General features: G+C 34.0%; 1 protein-coding gene across 37 annotated transcripts in view; it reads right to left on the bottom strand.

Moving 5' to 3' along the window:
• LOC145680652 (uncharacterized) overlaps positions 1-14,970 on the bottom strand; it is a 407,115-nt gene that overhangs the window by 245,084 nt on the left and 147,061 nt on the right. The window contains exon 4 of one of the 37 annotated variants that reach the window (XM_081751380.1): positions 22-840. The exons of 34 other annotated variants lie outside the window; for them this stretch is intronic. In XM_081751380.1, coding sequence (XP_081607506.1) covers positions 501-840 — 340 coding nt within the window. In that variant the 3' untranslated portion in view covers positions 22-500. Of the gene's footprint in view, positions 1-21; positions 841-4,265; positions 4,908-10,967; positions 11,472-14,970 lie in introns of those variants that run through there. 2 more of the 37 variants (XM_081751394.1, XM_081751376.1) reach the window with 2 other exon arrangements.

Genomic DNA, 14,970 nt, shown 5'->3' with positions numbered 1-14,970 from the left:
TTTTTTTTTTTAATTTTAAGCTGGATTTTTTCAAACAAAATAACAAGTAATTTTAATCCATTAAAGAAACGTTAATTTTCTCTCACGAGAGACAACATACTGCAGAATAGTCATACAGATAACTTAAAACTGATCTACGTGGTCAGCTGTAAACTTATCTGATTAAACGAAGAACCGTGCACCCTGCCCTCAATCTAATCTTCCCAGCAATGTCCTAACATCTCTAACCCACTGAAAAAAATCCTGGACTCAAATCATTCAAATATAGCATCAATGATTGAATTTTCAGTTAGAAAATGTTTGCTTTTCATCCATGTCTTCTTGGCAGAGAAAAGATGGAAATCTGAAGTTGCTAAATACGCACAAAGTTTGGGTGAAACATTTTATTATTTAAATACTACTTCCAGATTCAAAGAATTCTACAGAAAAATTTCACATATCCAACTGCAGCTTCTGCACTGTCCATATTAGTTCGGCTATTACGAGTGCTAAAATCTCCTTTACTTTTTCACTGTTCGAGACATCCATCCATGCATAGCACTGTGATTCTTGAAAATTTCTTGTGATGAGAAGCTTCTACTACACACATGACAGTAGAAAGGTTTATCTGCTGAGTGAACCAACATATGAGATTTCAAATGGCTGTTTAGACTAAACTTTCTAAAACATACTTGGCATTCAAAAGGTTTCTCTCCAGTATGAGTGCGAATATGACGTTTCAAATCAATTGACTGATAAAACTTTTTGGGACACCACGAACACTCGTATTTCCTCACAGGTGCACCAAGAGATTTCAGTGGAGTGTTACTGATACCACTGACATCTGCAGATACAAAGCAACTGAAAAATGAAAATAAATGCACTTTACCGTTGTTTGTCACTAAGTATAAATTTTAATTAATGTATTATATAGCAACATTTAACATTAGGGAATAATTTTATTAACAACAACTCCAGTTAAGATGAATCATAAGATCTAGGAACGAACTTGTAACCGAATTATTACGTAGAATTTCTCCAGCGCAGAGTCATATATTTTTAATGTTTTCTACAGGCAGTGCTTTACTACGACTCATGAAAATTACGCAATAATACACATCAACCATTAAAGAAAACAACATATATCAAAAATATAACAAGAAATTTATGAAACCTTGGCATTCACAAGTTTGCACTTGCTACTTGGCTTATAGTTTAAGAAGAAAATTATTATTGTGTATTTTATTCATGGTGTAAACTCGTGATTTACTTTGTAAAAAAATGTTACAATAATACAATGTGTATTTTGGGGACTGTGGCCAGCCACCATGGTCTTATTATTACGTTGGACGTCAACTTATTTTTCTGTAGAACGGCTTGAGTGATTTGGACGAAGTTAATTGATGACCAACTAACAAGGATAACAAAATTTGTCTGAGTTCAGTAAAAGCCAAAAGAAGTAAATGTTTTAAAGATACTTATAAAAAACTTTCTACTAAAAGATTGTATAGCATTGGAGTTGATTTATATTACTCTCAGGGGGAAGAAACGGAGAGGAAAACGTAAACTCAGCGCAAAATAATGACCATGACCGAAAGAAATTTGAGCAAACCTTAGTTGAAGTGTACTGACGTGAGACAAAGCGGAAATATTAAAAACACATAAGTGACAAAGGACACATTCAACAAACATTCTTTGAATAAATATTCGCATAATTTTAGTTATGTACGATATACTAAACCTGAGTACAAAATAACCACACCGGGCAAAAAATACATAATTTACCTACGATACTAAGAACGTAGCTCCACAGGTAATTCAGGTATGCCACACTGATGTGGATCTACTTGATAATCAGTAGTCCCAACGTATATGGGAACATATTTCTGCATTTCACCCTCCGTTCCAAATAGTCCGACAGACTGTCAACTGGATATATATCTGGGAACTCTGCAGGCTAGATTATGTTCCTCAAACCATATGCAGACGCACTAAGTATTGTAAGAAAGGTAGTTGTTGTTACATTGGAATATAAGAGTGTTTTCTGCACATTCATCATGAAGATATTGGAAATGAAAAAACGTGGTCATTGATGATGTTTAAATACAGTTTTGTTTCTGTACACATTCATCTGTATGAGTAAGTCCAAAATATCACAGAATCTTCTCCAGCTTGAACCAGATTCCAAATGTTCATCGTATGAAGTTCCTTCTGTGATATTCTTTCAGAAATTAGAATGGACCTACAATCAAAAGCTACAGCAATTCCTGCCAGGTTTGAAAACTATTTCACTAAACGAAACGTAAAACTCATTTACGGCCCCCCTGGGTTAGGATGCTTTTGTGACTATAGTTAGGGCGCCGTCCTGTGTTTACACACGTGATAGACCATTCGTTATTAATACACTGGAGTCTGCTTTCTTATATGAACAAATTGGGCAACTTCATTTACTATGTTCCTGTGGGCATGTCCAAACACGATGTAATTTCCCTGCCATTCTCTTACATCTGTTTCGACTCATTTTGATAAGCTGTTTCCATAAAACTATTTGATATACTCACTCCACTTATCATGCGTTAGCAGTGATGGGTCATTTACTCATGTGTTACCAGTGAATCAATATAACAATAAAAATGGAGCAATAATAATTCTGGGAGCTGCTGAATCACTTTTGTCCTTTGTACTTGTTTCTATTGCGTTCCCATCCTTCTGTATTTCTTTTTTAAATAATAACAATAATGAACACGTGTGCACTGGAATTGCACGACAATAATTACTCGTAACTGTAGACGTTGTTTACTGATTCAGACAATAATCCATAGTTGGCATAACGAAAAACTACCCATAATAATAACGTAGTAGTGTGTTCGTCTGAGAGTCATTCCTAGAATTTATCAACTAGTCGTCTTATTAATGTGATAGCTTACATAATAATAAAAATAAAAATAAATAAAAAAAAAAATTCGCGGCCTCAGAGACTGTTCATGTATTTATATTTCAATTTATATTTCATAAGATATTGAGCCATATAGTTGCGAAATGGGAAGCAAGAATACATGCTAAGATTCTAAACTAAGAAAGTACTTAGCGAGAATATCTTACAGTTACAAATTTATTCGTAATACTTAAAAAATTCAGTTTGAACGTGAAATAATATTTAAACGTGATATACATATATATATTGACAAAAAATTGCAGAGGAAAAACATAATGGGCAACTATGCCAAACCATATTTTATAAAACATGTCATCATTTAGAACCAATTCTACTCGTATTATTTGAAAGCTACTGAAAAATTTACTTTCGGTCAAATGGTGATCGTGTTCAACCATCGTAGTAAAGGCCAGTGATTAGCACACTACGGGCCGCTGAAAGGTTCTATCCGGCCCGTGACATGATCGCTACTCTGATGAATGAAAAGAAGAATAGGGTTTAAGACTTGCATTAGAAATTGACTAACAGATGAGTATTTAACTTCACTTCTGAGAATTAATGCATTCCAATTTGAAATAGATTATGTGAAACTTCAATTATTAACTGGGCTTAGTATTGCAAGAATTTTGTGAAATGTACCATTGTTGTTTTTAGTAAATTATATGGCTCACCTAAAGTTTTATTTCTTTCTTCTTTGGTATTCTTCTAAAAAGTTTGCTGCCCATCATTAGTATAGACAGCCTTCTCTGCATTGGGTAAGGAAGTTACTTTAAAGTGACAGAAATAATAGAATATAATCTGTATACACATGACATAAATAGTGGATGGTGTACTTTGGAGAAAACGTGGTTCTGTGTATCAAAACGCATTTCATATAATTGGAAGTGTGAATACAACTAATATTTGAAAGTAATAAATACTATATTTTGTTTCCTTGGAAGGGCTTTATAATACAAATATTAAAATACACAAACTGCAACAAAGTAGTTTTATGTAGTAAACTACTCGTTTCAGGTTTCCAAAATAACGTTATTAACGTTTAGAATGAACACATTATCACCATACATATATGTTGTAATTAACTATTAACTATCTTACTTCTATTACGAATAATCGGTGTTAGTTCTATCAAAGGGCGTTTATGCTATAATTTCTCGTATTATTTACTCTTCCATTGATATGCTATCGTATCATAGAAGTGCTAGTGCTAAGCCACGAGTTACAGTACATTTCCAAAAATAATATGTTCCACTTTCGTATCTTTCTTAAAACTCATTGTTTGATTGTATAGCCGTAGCGTAGAAATAATAATACCGAAATGAACATATCACAAGCAAATAATAAGCAACAATGAATTTCAAATTTCTATTTATTTCCTGATTCTACAAATAAATATACTTTAAACCTCTTTCAATTCATCGAAAATAAATATTTGAAACAACAACATTCTTTACAATTTTTGTTTTTTACAATCTGAACTCAATCATTCAATTAGTGTTTAAGCAATGGCAACTTCCGAAATCTCAAAATATACAAGAAACAGCTATAAAGCCAATTAAAATACTGTATAAGAACTCCGCTATTTACATATTCTATTAGAACTTGTTCGGTACGGTAACTGGTGCATAGCGTAAGTCTTTTTTGATGCTACAAAGGTATTAGGGATATTTATCAATTGATAGCACTTTCATTATTTATAATTTGAATCATCGATTCGTGTGTTGCACGGTGTAGATCAAAGGCCAGCTGTGAAGAAAAACTTCTACTGCACACCTGACAATAGAAAGGTCTATCTGCTGAATGGACTCTCAGGTGTTGTTTCAAAATAAAGTTCCTGTTGAACCTCCTCGAACATACATGGCATTCAAATGGCTTCTCTCCCGTATGGATACGAATATGGCGTACCAAATCACTTTTCTTACCAAATCGTTTGGGGCATGACGGACAGCCATATTTTCTCGGTGTTGCACTTGGAGATCGTGATAGAATGAAGCTGAAAGCAAAATAAACGCATTTTATTTAATTAAGAATTACTTAATGCAATTTCAATAAACATTACATAACAAGTTTCAAACGAACGTTCTATTTATAGTTTTCTTTGTTCGAGAGAAAACAATCCATTGGATCGATACAAAATATTCACAACTGAATACACTACACGAATAATTACTTTATTTCTATATTTATTAGAAGTTGATTAATACTTTCTATTGTATTTATGCCAAAAGTTTCGATATAAGGTCCAACTAATAGGCCAAACAGGAATGTGTAGTAGCAATAAATAAAGAGAGACTATTTTATGTTGAGTATGAAAGCATAAAAAGACTACCTAACTCCTTTATTACTATTGTTTGATACGTGTATTGACCTTTAAGCCAAATACCAGTTTTGGTATCCTCCTGTTGCTTTACTTCAGAAATTTCGCCTTTCCCCATACAGAGAGAGACAGAGCATCAGTGTTGTGTAGGTTGTATATTCTGGTCTGTCGCATTGTTGAATGTATTGTACCAATAGTAGTTTCTGCTTGTTTCTATTTATGTCATCCAATACAACAGCTTCAGAAGATAGATCCTCTTCCAACTTGGACTCTTCAGCTTGCAATACCTATACAAAACCATTATCACAAATTCTTTATTCACCGCTTTTGCTTCTAAAATTCGTTTTCCATTGGGTGATATCTGTCAGTATTTCAGTACTTGTTTCTCCAACTACAAATAGTATACGAACTTCGAATACTTGATTTTAAGGATGATTATGGCATTGCAACTTCATATTTTATAACACTTAAAACATACTGATTCATAATTTTAAAAATAACTAACTAACTTCTCTATTTTTTTTTTCCAACTCCAGCCAATAAGTTATTTAATCATTGTTCAGATCAATTTTATCCTTTTTCCTTTCACTGTATAAACTAATTACAGAGACTTTACAGGTCTGGGGCCCATTTACACAGTAACGTGTCATTTGTCATTTAGATTAGAATCGTAGAGAAATATGTAAGAAATGTAAGGTACCTAATTAATATTACTCCAGTACTACATCACAGTACAATGTTATACTTTGGGATATGAAGGTTAATATATGTATTTATTTACTATGGGCATAAAGTGGATCTGCAACATCGGCCTCTGTTCACGTTGGGGACAAAGCAGTGGGTATAATAAAGGCTTTTATTTTTAAAAAGATAAGTAAAACTATTAAGGTCATCAGGAAAGCAATTTTAAGACACTGACAATGACGTAATGATTCAAGAGAAACTCTAATGCTGTTTCATTTTTCTTTCGTCTAAGCTTGAACAAAAATGTCTATGACTCTTAAGGGTCGAGTACTGGGCAACGATTCTCTGGCCTGAGGAGCAGTTTTCATAGTAAGAAGTCGATCTGTAGGAAAAGTCTAGAAATAAATAAATAAATCTAACTGGTAAAAGGTAAAGGAAGCATTATTGTATCTTTCTGAAGAATATGCAGAATTGAAATGGTAATCTAAAACTGAATAACTCCAAATGGGCATAGAAAAAAAAATCTGCTTCACAGATTTTTGGGGAACAAAAATAGCTTAGACATAACCAGGCAGTACCAATTATATGATGGAACGTATAAAATTAAAGATAGCAGTCAATAAGTTAAAAATACTTCTGACAGAGACAGAACGACATGATGTGGATCAGCGAATTAAAATAGAAAAAAAAAATGACAATTCCTGCTTCTGGTGAGGTGATATAGAATTTTTAATTCGGGGATAGAAAAACGATTCACTGAAGGTGGACTTACAATGAATCAGGTAGGACGACGAATAACGAGTCACAACATACTAAACGACAGAATCATAGTAGTAAAACCAGCTGCTAACTAAAGCACACACCTTATTATCCAAGTATATGCTCGTATATACCAACGACAGCGTACGATGAAGAAGTACATCAAATATTTAAAGCGAAAAAAGAGAAAGACTAATCGAGTTTTGAATGAAGAACACGCTAATGATGGCAAATATTTACCTACTTCTTCCTCTGTGGGCAAACTTTTTAGCATTAAATTTCTTAATGGCTAACCTTCTTCTTACTGTGGGATTTAGTCCATGCAAACTACACCTTTCAGGCTATATTTCTGAAGTTAACTCATTTTCGACCATTTCTTGACTTACCTCCTTTCTCTCCTGAGGTTTTCAAATTTAAAATGATAAGAGGAGAGGGGGAATATGGAATACTTGATACAAGCAAACTGAAGAACAAGGAAATTCAAGGAGATTTCGCAAAAAGACAGTAGATAAGATAGCACAAGAAACAACCAACGAAGAAATTAACCACTAATAGCCACACATAAAAACTGCACTATTTGGTACGCATAGAAAGTACTGGGTCACGAAGAAAAAGTAGCAAGGAAAGAATTGATAGCCAACGATTCAAGAATTAACCGACAGAAAATACTGGAAAATATCAACAATAATAAGACTAAGGAACCATGAAAAGTCAGATTATTTGATATAATAGATTTGTCAAGAGAGACAAAATGTAAAAAGAAAAAGATATGAACACAGGAAGAATAGGTGACTAATAAGAAGATTAATGGGAACTTCAAACCACGAAGACAGAAGACCAAATGATAAAGTGAACACGTGAAGACAATATCTTTAAGAGGCCCTGTAGAAGCGACAACCAATTAGAGATACTGGAAAATAAAGCAGCAGCAGCAGAAGGGGCAAGACGAGGCTTTTTACTCAGATGTGAGTTCGACAAAGCATTACAAGACTAGAAATATGGAAAAGTTCCAAATGCGAGCCAAGAAATTCAGAACAGACTGTATAAATTAACAACAGATATGAAGAAGGGAATGTCCCTCCAGACTGTTCGTCTGTTGAAGTTAAACTTCATTCTTTCCAGCAGCGAGGTTATGTGAGTCATGAAGCTGCCCTCGACTTCTAAATCACTGTAGACAGTAGGAACTGAGAATCATAGAAGGATAATCGTTGGCTATCAATTCTTTCCTTGCTGTTTTTTCTTCGTGACTCAGTACTTTCTATGCGGTAGCAAATAGTGCAGTTTTTATGCATGCTTCAAAATTCTTCACAAGAATAATATATATAAGAAGAATGAAACCCACGATAAAAGTGCTAGCAGAGGACCAGTTTGGAGTTTTCGCAATAATGTTCTTTTTTATTCAAGAGATTAGCCACATACTTTTCCAGACTGTTCTTCGCCAAACGTCTTTTGATAAGATACAAAATAGCATGAGAACACACGAATTTTGTGAATTCCCAAACGTAATTGGGCAGAAAGCCAAACGAACGATAAACATTCAGAACTGCAACTTTTTATTATTAGTTTTCAAACTGTTTTGTGTGTATCGTTAGCCTAAAACATTTAATGAAAACCTTACATTTTCCATTGAAGTTAATTGGAAACACTTTTAGGAGACTATGAACCGTAGGAAGTATCTGTTGTTTATATTTTTAAGGAAGCAAAAGCGCATAGTGACTTTCAGAGTTACTCGAACTGAAAAGATCAGCCTATGGGCAATCACCGCACACACATATATAGATTTTCAAGCATCAACTAGTAACACCTTAACGAGGCTATTACCAACACCGAGTTTTTCCAGTTTTACTGATAATGCCAAAATCCAGTGCTCAGAAAATTTGTATTTCTTGAGGACAGTGCATCAATGTACTTCAGTGTATGAGCCTCGTTGGGTCCTTCTTCAGATAGTGAACGTAGTGCAGTGGTGTTCAACGTTTTCTATTTTATACAGATAATATTGTGAAAACGCGCTAAAACGGGCAGTTAATGGTTTTCCATTGCGGGAGGAATTGTTTCCTACGTTGTTCGCCACTGTAAGATCGCTGTGGAGCTGTTAAGACAATTGTGGTAGTCCAGCCAGTCATCTTCAAGCCGCTTGGAAGGCTAGTACAATCATCATAGCAAGGAGTGGAATTCATCGCAGTCTTTGATATTCACAAATTTCTCCTACGCCAATGATACCCTAAGTTATACTCCCTCCTACTTATGAAGTAAATATCAGTATATTTAAGTGATTCGAAGTATGAGAATACCAGCAAAAGAGCATAATAATAGTGATAAAATTTTAAATGGTTTAATCATCCATAATCTTAGTATTGTGCATTCGAGTTTCTGTTATATGGTTGTTGACATTTCATGCACCTACATCGTTTCATGTAGGACATTTACCAGTTCGGAGAGAAGAGAATTTTTGCCTCTGCATATTTTAGATTTACATCTACAGTCTTTTCATATATATATATATATATATATATATATATATATATATATATATATATATATATATAAACTTGACATAAGTATGGTCAAAGGTATGGTATATAACTACTCTTCTAGACGAGATGAAAATTTTAAGGTTACCAGAAGTAACTGAGTTCGACGCTTATTCAGTATTATTTTTCCAAGGACTGGGAAGTAATAAACGATTACAACTACATCCAACCGTACATTAATGGAATCTGCGACTTAAAATAATGGACTTTCCCTTTTACTCAGTTTCGATCTGACGTTTTGTTCTGAAGTTATTGCTGTTTCTGCATTATACCGACAAATTTTCGGATGGTCATTGCGCCGAAAGGGAGCGTTTCTACGCTCAGGTTAGTTTATATTTTTCTCTAATCTTGGTGTCAAGACACCTCCCAAGCGTTGTTGACCGTCATATTAACACCATATTATATATATATATATATATATATATATATATATATATATATATATATATATATGTGTGTGTGTCAACACTACTGGGAGTTGAATATGCAGATACTGTGCAAGAGAATAGCCTGGATATTGGTAGTTCGAATTATTGTCAAAGTGTATTGTGCCGAAAACAGTCGATAAAGCGAGTAGTTGTGGTGCTCTTATTTGCTGAAATGGGCAATGATAAATAAGAAAGCACGTTTACGAAACCTGAAATCGTTCTGGATAAAAATCAAAACGGATATAGCAAAAATGTACGTCAATGTCATGTGTGAGCAGATTAGGCTTGCAGCAGTCAACCGTTTAGTTAATACGTGGCGTTAGTGCGAGACGTCCTTGAAATTGATCGTCACTGAACTATCAAGATGGTATTCATAGAAGCTGGCTTAGTCATAAACTGTGTGCCACAACCTGAAGAAGAAACTGTAAAATAACGCCACGTTAGGCTCCACATCACCTCACGAAAGTGGAGAAGTGGTGACAAACGTCGTAGCTAGTCTTCTGCTCGACAGATACAGTATCGAAGATGAAATTCTGCAATGTATTGCTAGATACATGAGCAAGTACATACTTGCTAGAATTAAAGCGTAATAAAGTAAATTACTAAATGACACCAGCGGGATCGTCGCGCAAAAAAGGTAGTGGCATAGGACCAAGAGGGTTTCATCCTTAATCAGGTAATACCTCCAGGCAGAGCTGTCAACCTATAGTAGTAGCAACATTTCCTCAAATATCACATGCGCCAGGCTATGCATCGCACATTTATGTACTTCTACAGCACCTACCATCTTACATCACAACGCTTGCTGTCACATTGTAGATACACCGGCCAATTGTTTCCCCAGTAGCAATGAAAGGTCTCGAAACCCACCATACTCGCTTGACATGACTCCGTGCAATTTGACTTGTTTCCATGGCTGAAAGAATCTCTCCGAGGTATTAGGTTTCGGTCTGTGCAAATTGGTGTAGGGTAGCCCACCGCCGATATGAACAAAATCCGACCTCACCAACAGCAGTTTGAGGGCGGCTACCACAGGTTTGGGTAATTGCAGGACAACGCAGATTTTATCAAAGTACTGGCATATGACTATCAAGTTCAATGACATGTTGTCTTCTTTGTCTGCAGCCTACGTATAACGATAGTTAAGTTTACTTCTTACGACGGTGAGCGTTTTTTTTTCTTTCCAATCAGTTAATGAACCACAGTGATGTAAATAAAAACAAGTCGAGAGAATACTTACAGATTATAAACTTTGAGGAACTGAGCGTTACCTTTTAACATTAATTTTATGAAGGTTGTTGCGGTCAGTATTTACAACCCAAAATTTGCTTCAGGACATTTTATTGTGATTGCTATAATACAAATACTGTTATAAATATATATCTATACCCATAAATAAGAAATATTCTGAAAGCATTTAAGGGTTTCAGAACATATCAATATTACTTTCTTTAACTACAAGTACCAGCAGTATTATAAATATTCATTAACTGTAAATTATTTTATCATTTCCTGTACGAATCATCTTCACATGCGCAACATTGTGAAGTTTAAATATGGATTCAGATGGAAAACCTCTATTGCATACGTGACAATAGAAAGGTCTATCTGCTGAATGGACTCTTAGGTGTTGCTTTACACCAAACTCCCGGTTAAACTTCTTTCCACATACAGGACAATTAAATGGTTTCTCCCCAGTATGAGTACGAATATGACGAACCAAATCATTTCTCTGATGAAATCCTTTGGGACATCTCGGACAACGGAATCTTCTTCCTGAGTAATCGGAAAATTTAACTGCCAATGAAGTTTCACGGATATTTTGTGATGGAGTGAATCTGAAAATAAAATAAATTTTCCTGTACTGACAATAAGATAGAAAGTTTCACCAATGCATTTACATATTAAGTAAAAGTAAAGTATGCATTGTTTTGTGATCAAAACTATTTGCAAAAGGCTTGCATTGATATTATATATATATATATTAATGATGTCGACATCACTGAACAGTTTTAACTTTCTTTATATTTATTTGTTTCAATCTTTGTTTCGTCTGGTTTCAACATCTTCACGTGTTTCATGCTTTCATCATAAGACCACAGCTATAGTTTATATCCCATTTCCAGATACAGAGTCCTGTTTCTTCTTCTCCATCTGCTTCAATTATAGGGCCATCAAATTAATCTTTGTCTCTACTTTCACGAGTTCCTGATTATCTTACAATTTGTAGCCATCATTTCTCCGCCACCAGTTTCTTGGCAAATTCCCCCACATAAATTATCAACATCGGGATCTTAACTTCAAGTCTTATAAGTCCTCACATTCCATTTGTTTCTCGTAAAAATTCATTAACTACAAGATATTCTGGGAAGCTTAACAATCAAAATCACTGAAAAGAAATGTTTTAAAAACGAATGTGAATTACACTGATTAATAGTTTTAGACAAATGCGAACTTTACTTGAAACGACTCTTTTAAAGAAAGAAATACCAAATTTGAAAACGAAAGACTCTCCACGAATAAAGACACCAAAAGGAAGATAAAGAACAATTGGTCACTAAAAATTATTTTATTTATTTATTTACGACTTTACAGATACTTTTGGCTCAATTATGGGTTACAGAACTGTTTCTTCTTTGCTTTCAATGGCGATTTTTGTAATACTGTATTCACAATACCAGACATACTGAATATGTATAAAGGTTCAAATTAAGTGAGTAAATTAAATACATTTAAAGTAAAAAGATTATACACAGGTTCTTATCAATTTAATGAAAAGGCTTGGAGTTGGAAACGTCAAATGTTTGAGTTGACAATGGCCAGAGAGCAAATGCAGCACAGTGTTGCTGTTAGCGGTGTTAGGGAAAACTCCGTATTACGTGAGGAACAGTAGAACGACAGTGCGAAAAGAACTGAGGAAACAAGTGATAGTGTAAAATCGGCAACTTTTCTGATTTCCAAAGAAGGCAAATTCTTGGCGCTCGCTTATGTAGTGCGAGCATGATGAAAGTGGCAAGTGTGTTTGCTGTGTCGTGTCGTGGCGTCCAAGATGATGACGGCCTACGAAACTCACGGCAAAATCACTTTGTAAAGTGGAATATTTGTCGGAAGTAAACACTTCAGTGACAGGACAGGACCCGCCGAGCATTAAAGAGGATTGGCACACAGAATGTCGTGCGGCTGTGACACAAGTGACGGAGGAACTCACGCAGTACTTCCTACAGTCTGTATTAGATTATTGATACATTACCTTCGTTCTTCGACATTACAAGAAATTTTGTTATTATACTTACGAAGTGTACTTTACAGTTTAAGAACATTTTAGACTTAAATAAGACCACTAATGTTAAATCACTTCAATGTGACCAATTCTTTCTACAAATAGAATAAGCCTTATAAACTGCCGAAGAAGAATATTTACATATATTTGAAATATTTAGTGCGCATCTAATTTTTTGGTGGACACAGGAACATTTCGCACATTAGTAAATTAGAATATAATGTTAACAAACGTTCCTTACTTTCTATTAGCAATTATATTTATTACATTGTTTATTTCACAACATTTCACAACTTCTAAGAACAATCAAACTCTCAAAAATCAATGTTGATCAAAAGTTATCAGGTAATAGTTCGTTCGCTTATTACTTTTATTCTAATTGAATTATTTTATTTAGTATTCCGAAGTCAAACATATGCCAGTTAGTGAGAAGAGAAACCAACTGAAGTACTATTTGATAATTCTTCAACATGCTTTTAGAAGAAAAATACGTTTTATTAAATATAAGTACAGTTACTGAACGTTGACAGTTCATGGATCAATGGTTTATCATTGTATATGTTTATTCTGTTTTTAATGTATTACGTTCAGTCTTGTGAAATGGGTTTAAGAAGTATATTTAGGATGATTTTTTTTTTTTTTTTTTTTTTTTTTTTTTTTAATGTAGTAGTACTAAAGAATATTCACCTTTATTCGACAGTTTAGTTAATTACGTACCTAACATCTAAACATACAACTAACTTTCAAAAATTGCTAAAACTTGAATCCTCAATGTCAGTGCGCTCACGATGTGATGTGTGCAATAAAATAATTACCAATTATAGTTGAGTTCTTGCGTTGCAGTGTTATAGAACAGTAGTTTTTCGATATTTTTTTTAAATACGTGTTTGCAACAAATTTCAGGTTAAGGTAAAAAAAAAAAAAAAAAATCGGCTTGTACAAGGAGGCATGAAACGATCTATTCACGTAAGTCATTTTTTTAATACCTCACTCAATGACCCTATCATTTGGTTCAGGAACCAACATGAAAGAACATGAACTATTTCAAATATATTCACAGATCACTGAAGAATTAGTACATCCAGTACGTAATATATTTTATCATCCGTAAGTTCACTTAAATACGGAGAGTGTATACCATATTCAGATGCGTAAGAAAACTCCAAAGTTAAACTGAGCACACTGTAATCGTTCCCGGTACCACTTCCAGCTTAGCAACAAATTACATCTCTGCAGCTAGTCACTCTATTTGCACCCTAAAATATATCCTTAAAATACGAAATTTTTAAAAATATGTATCTTTCATTTGCATGGTCGATGTTCACCAATCTTTGTTAGCAGTTAAAAAAAAAAAGAAAAAAAAGAAAGAAATAGGAAGATATTTGAACTGGTTTTTATTTAAGGCACTAACACAAGAGCCTGAGAAGTTCAAATTCGCAAGAGCCTGAGTGCAATTCAAAATGGATATCTCGTCATTTTACATGCATCTACAGTTTTTTTTCTTTGTTTGTTTTTCATTGTTTCCTAAGTTTTTTCTTTTCCTTCTTGGACTCATTTCGTTTGTGAATGCATTTTTAACACTTAAGATAAAAAGTAACGCAAGAATTAGTGGGATTATTCCAAAAACGAGTTTTCAACTTTTTTTTTCTAGCGCCTCGAAACACTTGAGCATAATTCTATTAGCTAGGACCGAGAAACTCGTATTTACTATTTTTGTTGTACCCCTTATCAGCTTCGTCTCATTTAACTGGAATACTTTTATTCAAATTACAAGTAATACGTGCGTAACTGTTAGAAGTGTCTGTCTGATTATTAGGAGATGTATGTCACCGCTAGGAGAAAAAAAACGTAAAATTTGCTCGAGTAGAATGAAAAGTGTCAATTATTATTGGTAACGAACGACATGCTCTTTAGCTCCACAAAAATTTGTTTGGTTAGATTTTCTCGAAAACTACTCATTAGCATGTACTTCGTTTGGCTTGATATGATCTATCGAATGATACATGTTTATCCAGTTTTATAATTATTTCATTAAAAAATAATTAATGATTACACTC

This window comes from Thermobia domestica, chromosome 3 (assembly GCF_964235325.1).
Source record: "Thermobia domestica chromosome 3, izTheDome1.hap1.1, whole genome shotgun sequence".
NCBI classification, from domain to species: domain Eukaryota; kingdom Metazoa; phylum Arthropoda; class Insecta; order Zygentoma; family Lepismatidae; genus Thermobia; species Thermobia domestica.
This window is presented reverse-complemented; position numbering and strand designations above follow the sequence as displayed.